This window comes from Myotis davidii, unplaced genomic scaffold, assembly GCF_000327345.1.
Source record: "Myotis davidii unplaced genomic scaffold, ASM32734v1 scaffold109, whole genome shotgun sequence".
Classification (NCBI taxonomy): domain Eukaryota; kingdom Metazoa; phylum Chordata; class Mammalia; order Chiroptera; family Vespertilionidae; genus Myotis; species Myotis davidii.
Genome location: NW_006300368.1, coordinates 517,017 through 527,550, shown reverse-complemented (window position 1 = coordinate 527,550; position 10,534 = coordinate 517,017). Strand labels below are relative to the sequence as shown.

Genomic DNA, 10,534 nt, shown 5'->3' with positions numbered 1-10,534 from the left:
CCCTCCCATCCTAGCCTTGGGAAAAATCAAGGCAGTAGGGAGCTGCAATGACTGCATGAGCTGAAGGATGCTCTGCTGGGCATAGCAGAGGTGGCTAACAGATCCAGGGACAGCTCTCACCAGAGGCTCTAGCAGGGGTCTTCAAACTACGGCCCGCGGGCCACATGCAAATACAAATGTTGTATTTGTCCCCGTTTTGTTTTTCACTTCAAAATAAGTTATGTGCAGTGTGCATAGGAATTTGTTCATAGTTTTTTTTTTAACTATAGTCTGGCCCTCCCTCAAACAGTCTGAGGGACAGTGAACTGGCCCTCCGTTTAAAAAGTTTGAGGACCCCTGTCATAGGGCCTCAATGAATGATCTTTTTAAAAATTGTGTGTTTTTTTAAGAGATGGAAACATCGATTGGTTGCCTCCTATACACCCCCAACTGGGGATCTAGCCCAAAACCCAGACACGTGCCCTGAGCAGGAATTGAACCGGTGACCTCTTGGTGCATGAGAAGGCTCAATCCACTAAGCCACACTAGCCAGGCTGGACTGATTTTGAAGAGGTCTGAGAAAGATTATTTTTCCCCTTTGAACCTCATGGTCCAAAAGCCTCTGAGGAACGAGGGTATGGTATTGGGCTGCCAGAAAGGTCCCTGATGCAGCATGCAGAATCGTACTCAGCACAAACTGACATCTGGACAAATTCTAAATGTGATTTTTAAAGCAAAGCGCTGGGACACAAAAAGTAGGTCTGAATGGCTTGTCATTGATAAAATAGAGTAATTTTATTCTATAAACGTAGTTTAGTCATTTCCATGTATGTTAAGACTCGAGTCAGGGGCCAAGACCTCATCCTGGCTATTGGTGCTTTATTCTTAAGCAGGTTAATTTACCTTTCTGGGCTTCACTCACTTAAGTCCTACTTCTCTGTGAAAAGGATTTGAGGTAGAAATTTTGGGCCTCCCAAATGAAACTATATCCTTTGGCTCTGAGTGGGAAGAGAGCGATGGAGGTCACTAGTTCAGTAGTCTCTGGCTGCACCCGGAGGTTAGAAATACCCCTGCCTGGGTCCGTCCCAGAAAATTCTGATTTAATTGGTGTAACAGGGCCCTCATAGGGGTAATTCTAATGTGCCAGCTTCAGATCTAGTCTAACCCCTATCTTCTGAGGAGAGAGGGATGGAGAGAATATGTGAGGCAGAATGCCTCGCATGCTGCAGAAGAGAAAGTGGAAGGCCAGAGAATGAAGGCCGGTGGTGACACCAGGCCTCCTGCCGTCCAATAGCTGTGCTGTATCTGGCTCTCCATCAACTTTCTTCTGACTTCAAGCATGTCATCGAGAAGATGAACCAGTCCTGGCCATACGACTCAGTTGGTTGGAGCGTTGTTTTGTGCACCAAATGTTTGCGGGTTTGATTCCCAGTCAGAGCACATACCCAGGTTTCGGGTTTAATTGTCAGTCCGGGAGTAAATGAGAGGCAACTGATTGATGTTCCTCCCTCACATCAATGTTTTTCTCTCTCTCTCTCTCTCTCTCTCCCTCTCCCTTCCTCTTTCTCTAAAATCAACAGAAAAGCATGTCCTTTGGTGAGGATTGAAAAAGAAAAAAACAAAGAAGGGGAGTCAAATCATCTATAGGCACAGCTTCCAGGCAGGGGCCCTTATAATTTTTTTAATATATTTTATTGATTTTTTACAGAGAGGAAGGGAGAGGGATAGAGAGTTAGAAACATCGATGAGAGAGAAATATCGATCAGCTGCCTCCTGCACACTTCCCACTGGGGATGTGCTCGCAACCAAGGTACATGCCCTTGGCCAGAATCAAACCCGGGACCCTTCAGTCCACAGGCTGATGCTCTATCCACTGAGCCAAACCAGCCAGGGCAAGGGGCCCTTATAATTTACAGGTATGACAATCAGAGAGCTCACCTCTCTGGCTTTTTATTTCTAAGACAGTTAAATACGTTGCTTACATTTTGCATTATTCCCCAGTCTTTCACAGACAAAAATCAATGTATGTGTCAAGTAAAAGGAGATGGGAGCAGGTTGTTTCAAAATGTTCTGAGCCTGGTGTTTACATCTTTTTATTAATTTATCTTTATTGTTGAAAGTATTACATATGTCCCTGGGTATTGACATCTTAAGACCCCCTCTGTTCACCAACATTTCCTTACCTCGTCTTCAAACTCCTCATCCACAGCAAACAGCTTCTGCAGACCGCATGCCTGAAGGGAAAACATAGCAATTGAGGTTGGAGGAGAAATGCCATTTGCAAGTACATTCTGTCCTCACTCTGCTCCTTCCCAACTCTAACAAGACCATCAGGTGTCCTGTTTTCGGTCTGTTTGTTTTGCTAGTGTTGGGGGAGGAATAAGGGATGAGAAGAGATGGGATTTACGTAGAGACTTAGATGATTTCAAATCCTTTCTCCATAAAACAACCCCCTCGGGTCTGTCTGCGTTAATCTTGGAAGGGGAAGAGGCAAAGGAAAGGCTGCCAAAGGAAGCACGGGTCATGCTTTAGACTCAGCACCGCACACATGAGCGTGAGGATTTTGCAACATCCCAAAGGTCTGGCCTGAGCAACCTTTGTCACACATAAGACACAACCGTAAGTCCACACATGCCTAGCAGAGGGGCCTTTTTGTCTGAAAGCCAAGCCAGGGGTTTCCTTCTATCTGATCCCATGTCCAAAGGCCAGGGTCCCAGGAAGGTGGGATGCCCCAGGTCACAGTTCCTGCTTTTTAGGCAGCAGGGCTGCAGCGGCCAGCTCTGCGATGTGTGTCCAACTCAGAGCCAAGGGCTGTGCCTGCCCCCAAGGGTCCAAGGATCAGAGGGGACGGGTAAGGGTTAGAGGGTCAGGCTCAGGAGGCGCGACATTTGAGCGCATCGGGGAGGAGGAGCAGGAGTGCGCCAGGAAGAGCTGGAAGGCCACGGGAGGGAAACTGAGGCCCAGAGGGCGGTGGGTGCAGAGAGAGCCTTCCCAGGGTCTCCGGGCGCATCCATGCCAAACCCAGGCTTCCCGACCTCACCTAGTTCTCACCCAAACCCTAAACCGGCCCTGCAGCTCGCCCAGTGGAGGGGCTGGAGCCTGAAGGACAGCTGTTGGGCCCCGGACCCAGAGTCCCAAGGCACGGCATTACCATGGCGACGGCGGGTGCGCTTCCGCCAAAGCGTTAGCGACAGGCCCCAATTCAGTGGTCGCCGGGGCCTCGGGCGTGGCCCGGGGCGGGAAGGTCGGAGTCCGGGTGACAGTATCTCTGGGGCGAGATCGGAGACGTCCCTGCGACCAGGGCCGGTACCAAGACTGGGTCGCCGGGAAGGTGAGGGCCCGAGCCCTAGGTCGCATTCGAAGCCGCCGCCACTCCAGCGTCTCCGCCCTCTTAAAGGGGCGGGCCTATTTTATCCCGCCGACACAAAGGCGCTACATCCGCCAGTCTTCCGCCCCGGCCTTAAAGGGAAACGGGTGGGCTCTCGGTCGCCCTCCAGCGGCCACTCGGGCTGGGTCGGCTGGTTCAATAAGCGTTCTGAGGACAGCAAGGTTGGCAATTGGGGCGCATTACGCCCAATCCTGCCCATCCTCCTCTATTGTGTTAAGCACACTAGGGAGTGGGTACTTGAGCATGACTCATTCGCACCAGAAGCCACCCCGTTGGTTTGTCTGTTCATCTTTCCATCCATCTATCTATCTTGGCAACACATTTATTAAGTAAAGATGTTCATCTTTCCATCCATCTATCTATCTTGGCAACACATTTATTAAGTAAAGATGTTCTTGGTCTGGCTCTTTTCATCCTTGGGTGTTTCAGCTGAGATCTCAGATCTTCCCTGGCATCTATTCTCTCCTGTAGCATCCCTCTCCCCCCGCCCCCCCATCACTATTTTCTTCTCAGCACTTTTCATAATTTATAATTATCATGGTTTACATCTCTATTATGTGTATTTCTCACTAGAATATGAGGTCCCTGAAGGCAGGGATCTTGTTGGGCTTGTTCAAGTTTGTGTCCCCAGCACTGAGCACAATACACAATAGAGTTATTGACTGACACAATAGCTACTATGTATTGAGCACCATGCTTGGTCCTGGGGATAGAGAAAAGAATGACTGCTTGTGCCCTCAAGTTCACACACAAGTCAGGGCGACACAGATCCAAAAGAGACCAGGAGATTTGGGCGGAGAGATGGACAGGGGCCTAGGGAGCTGGGAAGGCCAGCGTCTGTCACTAAAGCCTGCTGTGGTTAACGACCCTGACTCCGACCTCAGTTTCTCCTATGCTTGTCATCACAGGGCTAGTCAGAATGACAGCTAGGGCTGCACAGTTTTGAGGATTCAAAAGGCAGGAGGAAGGGCTCTGACTTGAGTTCTTAACCATCTGATCTGAACCAGTCCTGAATCTTTCCTAGGGTTGTCTGGCCTGGCCTCCCCTCCGACAGCCTATGGCTTCTATCATAGCTTCATGTGGACCCATTTCCTTGTCATGTGTCAGAATGGAGGCCAGGATGGCATTGGGAAAGGGCACCTGGACTCCTAACTTTCATCCAAGATAGCAATCTTCTCAAGGCCTCTGTGCTTCTGAACTGGGGGACAAAATCCCAACCCTCCCATGTACAGGCCTCCTCTCCGCACAGGAATCCCAGGTACAACTCACCCTGCACCACTGTGGACAGTCCCCGAGACCCAGTTCTAGGGCTCCCGGTGACTCTGACCCTAGCCAGCTCAGGTCCACAGGAGATCACAGAGCCCCAGAGGCCAAGAGGAAGGGTGGAAACTCCTATCCACGGCATAGTCTGCAGCTCCCAGTTTTAACCAATAGCTCAGTGTGTGGTCACAGACATCCTGTACAGAGTGAGGGGCAGGTATCACCTTAAAGATTAGGAAACTGAGGCCCAGGGTGGGGAGGGATTCTCTCAGGATCACACAGCCACTCAGTGGTATATCTTCTGGTTGGAAATTCTATGCTTTTTCCTCCATCACCTTTCTCAGTGAAATACATTTAGCATCTGTTGCCCCCACTTCCTGTTAGAAGGAAGGGGAGGAGGATGGGGGTAGTGGCTGGAGCAAATGGAAAATGTGGACCTAGGACATTTTGGGGAGGACCTGACAGGACACAATATGGAGGTTGCCTGGGATTTAAAAATTGGTCGGATAGCTCAGTTGGTTAGAGCTTTGTCCTAATACCAAGGTTTCAGGTTCAGTCCCCAGTCAGGGCACATACAAGGGGCAACAAATATGAATGCATAAATAAGAGGAACAACAAATGATGTTTCTCTCTCTCTCTCTCTCTCTCTCTCTCTCTCTCTCTTCCTCTCCCTTCCTCTCTCAGAAATCAGTTAACAAAAACATATAAAAATATTTTTTAAAAATTCTTCAGCTCTAGCCGGTTTGGCTCAGTGGATAGAGTGTTGGCCCACAGACTGAAGGGTCTCAGATTCGATTCCGGTCAAGGGCACGTACCTCAGTTGCAGGCTCGATTCCTGCCCCAGTGGGGGCATGTATGGGAGGCAGCCACTCGCTGTGTCTCTCACATTGCTGTTTCTGTGTGCCTCTCCCCGTCCCTTCCACTCTCTCTAAAAATCAATGGGAAAATATCCTCAAGTGAAGATCAACAAAAAATAAAAAGTCTTCAATCCCTCCCTGTCACCAGAGGTGACATATAAGATCCCCAGGGTCTACAATGCCCTGGCCTCTGCTTCACTGCCTTATCTTGCCTTCAACCAACCTCCCAGTCACTATCAACCCCTCTTCACCCCACTTAGTTTTCATGCCCTAGGTCCCAGGCTGCCTCCTTAACTGCCCTGGGCAGACCCAGGTTTCCCTGCTCCTTGGTTCCCTGCGCTTGGGGCCTGGCTCCAGGTTGGCTTGGTTTCTTGTATGCCCTGTGTTTTCTTCAGATTTTTTTTTTTTATTGAGTTTTTACAGAGAGGAAGGGAGGGAGATAGAGAGTTAGAAACATCGATGAGAGAGAAACATCGATCAGCTGCCTCCTGCACACCCCCCACTGAGGATGTGCCCGCAACCCAGGCACATGCCCTTGTCCGGAATCGAACCCGGGACCCTTCAGTCCGCAGGCCGACGCTCTATCCACTGAGCCACACCGGTTTTGGCTTCTTCAGATTTCTTCACACCTCCTTGCTGGACTTCGAATCCCTACAGGGCCACCATGATGGCTTTTTATTTTGTGAACCACACTTGGCACAGGACCTGGCACATGCAAGACACTCAACAAGCATCTGTTGAATGACTTAATGCCCTTTGTCAGGAGCGAGTGCGAATGAGCCTGGGCAACTCCATACTCACGTACACAAATGCCTGCAGTTGCTGGGTAAGGAGCTTCACCTTCTTAGGCACAGAGGAGAGCAGGCCTGGTGTGTGTGTGTGTGTGTGTGTGTGTGTGTGTGTGTGTGTGTGCAGCTTCTTTCATTGGCTTTGGAGCTAGACAAACCTTGGCTCATATTTGACCCTGTTGCTAACTGGCTGTGTAACTTTGAGTAAGTTACTTTATGCCTCTGAGCCTTAGTTGTCTCCTCTGTGAAAATGGAATAACACCTCTTCCTCACAGGATTGTGCGATTAAATAAATTAAGGCACTGAAGTGGCCAACTCCATGGCACGTTGGCAAGGGCTCAACAATGTGGGCTCCTTCCCCCAACTTGAGTTTGCAAACGTGTGCTGGGATTTGTTATGGGGACCACATGCCTCGAGTTTGTACCTATTGCAGCATACTCGCCAATGCATTTTGTCCTAATTTGTGTTTTTATCCTGTGTACAGTTGTATGCCGGTCAGTGTGCTGATGGATGTCTTCATGTGTTTCTATTGACGTTCACCTTGGTATGGGAAGTGGCAGACACTGGCATGAGTCCAAGAGTCTTGCATGGTTGTGTTGGTGGGTGGTGCATGTTGAGTGAGTGTGTAAAATGTGTGTGGAATAAGATGTGTGTTGTGTGCTGCCTACGAGGGTGGGGATCTGAGTGTATGGAGGTGGGGAAGGGCTGGTGGCTTTGTGTGTATGAAGGCTGCGTAGACCGGTGCGGTGGGGTAAAATTCTCTGTGTTTATGGAAATATTTTCTGTTTGCACTGTTCGAGCAGCCACGAGCCACATGGAACTATTGATCACTGGAAACGTGGCTAGAGCAACTGAAGAACAAAGTTTTAATTGTGTTTAATTTTAATTAAGTTGAATGGAAATCGTCACAGGTAGGCTCTAGACAGAAACCTCAAACTTGTTCTCCACAGGCTAGTGGTGTGCATTCTCGTTCCTCTTAACAGGGAAACCCACCTGACGTGCCCTGACCCCAGCAGGTCAATGGACCCGCTGGAGCCCCGCCCGCGAACGCACGTGTGCGCGCGAGATGCACGGAGGGGGCCCTCCGCCTCCCTCCTTCCCAAGTCCCCGGGCGAGCCGTGAATCAGCCTGACAATGAAGTGAGTCATTCAGGAACTGCCCCGGCGAACCAGCAGGCGGGAAGCAAACGTCAGCGAGCCGCCCAGCCCTCCCCTCCAACCCCCCAGTGGGATCGCTCAACCCCACGCACTGCAGATGTTGAAGAAAATGACGCGAGCGAATCCAGGCACCAAAGCTCATCCCCTCGACCCCTCCCTCTGGTTTGCAATCCATTCACCGCCCAGCCCCTTTCTCCCCTCCGGTGGCATGTGAGTCATCTCAAGATCTACACCCCCAATCCAACCCTCACCGCCCTAAGCATCCCTGAGCTGGTCTTCTTCCAAAGCTGGGGGGGCTGGATGGGGGGGGCGGGGAGCTGAGCCCCTGGTGGGGTGCCCTGCTCTGCCTTTGGAGGCCAGGCTGACCTACTCAGGGCTGTGGTGTGGGCGGGGCTCAGGGCTGGGTGCAGCTGGCTGGATCCGGAGCTGGCGTCCAGCTTGCTTGGAGGAGCATCAAGACAAACATGAGGGCAGCGGGGAAGGACCTGCTGAAGCTGCTCCTGGAGCACCTGTGGCTGGGGGTGAGGAGGGGGTTTGGAGAGGGCAAGAACAATCCTATGTGTTTTCAGGGAAGGCCCACACAGGTCTCCCCAGGACCTGATGATCTTCAGAACCTGGTAGCTTCTCTCCCCTGCACTCCTTCACCTGCTCCCACAACCGGTACCTCACTACTCCCCATCCGTCAGCCTTCTTCTCTTGGACTGAGCCTTAGTTAGGATTCTGACTTGGACATTTGGGTCCCTTACTAGGTCAGAAAAATATCACCAGCCCTGGCTGGGTAGCTCAGTTGTCGGGGTGTCCTCCCCATGGTCCAGGATTTCAGGTTCGATCCCTGGTCAGGGCGCATACAAGAATCAACCAATGAATGCATAAATAAGTAGAACAACAAATCGATGTTTCTCTCTCTCTCTCAAATCAATAAAAATGGCCCTGGTGGGTGTGGCTAAGTTGGTTGGGCATAGTCCTGTGCATCAGAAGGTGCTAGTTCAGCCCATTGATTCTTCGCTCTCGCATCGATTTCTCTCTCTCTCTTTCTCTCTCCCCTCCCTTCCTCTCTTTAAAAATCAATAAAAAATATTTTTAAAAAACTAATGAAAAAAATAATAAAATCAAGTAAAAATATCTTCAAAAGCCTTAAAAATGTGTGAACTCTTAGATAAAACAGCTCCACTTCTTAGGATTTGTCCTAAGAAAATAATTATTGATACATGCAGCAAGTTAGCTACTAGAATGTGCACCACAGCATTATTTAAAATAGTAAAAAATTGGAAACAATCCAAATGTCCACCGAAAGGGACTGAACAGAGAAACTGTAGAACAGCACAATGGAAGACAAGGCAACCAAAGAAATTGATGTGGAACAAGATTCAATACCATGGGAATATTTTCATGAAAAATTAGATTGTAAGATGTTTTGTCCAGTATGATACAGTTTTTCTTGAAAAAATATGAGCATGGAAAAAAATTAGAGACGTATTCACCCAATTATTAATAATTGTTCTCATTGGATTATGGATTTAGAAGTAATTTTATTCTCTTCTTTGTACTTCTCAGATTGCCCCCAGAATTTCTACATTAAAAGTTTGTAATTTTTGAGAGCAGAAAAAGTAATTAATTTATTAAATGTTTTAAAAAGCCATTTGTGGAGGTGGTAATGAGAATTAACTGTAAATGGGTATTATACCGGGGTGATGAAATGTTTTTTTTTTAAATATATTTTATTGATTTTTTACAGAGAGGAAGGGAGAGAGGTAGAGAGTCAGAAACATAGATGGGAGAGAAACATCGATCAGCCGCCTCCTGCACATCTCCTACTGGGGATGTGCCCACAACCCAGGTACATGCCCTTGACCGGAATCGAACCTGGGACCTTTCAGTCCGCAGGCTGACGCTCTATCCACTGAGCCAAACCGGTTTCGGCAAAATGTTTTAAAACTGGATTATGTGATGGTTGTACAACTTGGTAAATTTAATAAAAAATGTTGACTTGTTCATTCAAAATTGGTAAATTTTATGTTATCTAAATTATATCCAAAATTATCTAAAAACTCTTAACAAAAGTCATTTGCTGGGCTGCCTACCATTAAGGTCAGTCTCCCAACCTAATCTCAAAGTTTGGGAGTAGTCGGGATAGCAGGCACCCACTTAAATTTGAAATTCAGATAAGGAATAATTTTTTTCTTTTAAATATATTTTTATTGATTTCAGAGAGGAAGAGGGAGGGAGGGAGAGAGAAACTTCATCAATGAGAGAGAATCATGGATCCTCCGCCTCCTGCACGCCCCCTAGTGGGGATCGAGCCTGAGATCCAGGCATGTGCCCTTGACCGGAATCGAACCCGGGACCCTTCAGTCTGCAGGCTGATGCTCTATCCACTGAGCCAAACCGTCCAGGGCAGAAATAACTTTTAATATACGTATAAAATGAGTAATAAAGTTTAAAAAGTCATGAATTCTTGCTTTCCCTGCCGATAGCGCTCTCAAACATGGTGAATGTGCCTAAAACCCGCCAAAATGTCTGTAAGAAGTGTGGCAAGCATCCACCCCACAAAGCCACACAGTACAGGAAGGGCAAGGCTTCCCTGGATGTGCAGGGAAAGCGCGTTGTGACAGGAGGCAGAGTGGCTATGGTGGGCAGACTAAGCCGATTTTCTGAAAAAAGGCTAAAACTACAAAGGAGATTGTGCCGAGGCTTGAATGCGTTGAGCCTAACTGCAGATCTAAGAGAATGCTGGCTATTAAGGGATGCAAGCATTGTGAACTGGGAGGAGATAAGAAGAGGAAGGGTCAAGTGATCCAGTTCTCAGCTTCATATTTTGTTTTATGATATGACAATAAAATCTTGATATGTTCACTTCAAAAAAAAAGTCATGAATTCTTAATATGAGAACTCTACACAATTAGTATCTCTCTGAAACTCAAATTTAACTGGCCATCCTGTGTTTTTATTTATTTATTTATTTATTTTAAATATATTTTATTGATTTTTTAAAAAATATATTTTATTGATTCCCCACAGAGAGGAAGGGAGAGAGATAGAGAGTCAGAGACATCGATGAGAGAGAAACAACTATCAGCCGCCTCCTGCACATCCTCCACTGGTGAT

At 48.1% G+C, this 10,534-nt stretch overlaps 1 protein-coding gene and 1 pseudogene across 1 annotated transcript in view; one reads left to right on the top strand and one right to left on the bottom strand.

Annotated features, from left to right (window-relative positions):
* LOC102753016 (chromosome unknown open reading frame, human C17orf53) overlaps positions 1-2,311 on the bottom strand; it is a 14,492-nt gene extending 12,181 nt beyond the window's left edge. The window contains exon 1 of the mRNA XM_015572569.1: positions 2,163-2,311. Coding sequence (XP_015428055.1) covers positions 2,163-2,228 — 66 coding nt within the window. The 5' untranslated portion in view covers positions 2,229-2,311. The remainder of the gene's footprint in view (positions 1-2,162) is intronic.
* A 7,603-nt stretch (positions 2,312-9,914) lies between these two features.
* LOC107185151 lies at positions 9,915-10,255 on the top strand (annotated as a pseudogene).
* The last annotated feature ends 279 nt before the right edge of the window (positions 10,256-10,534 follow it).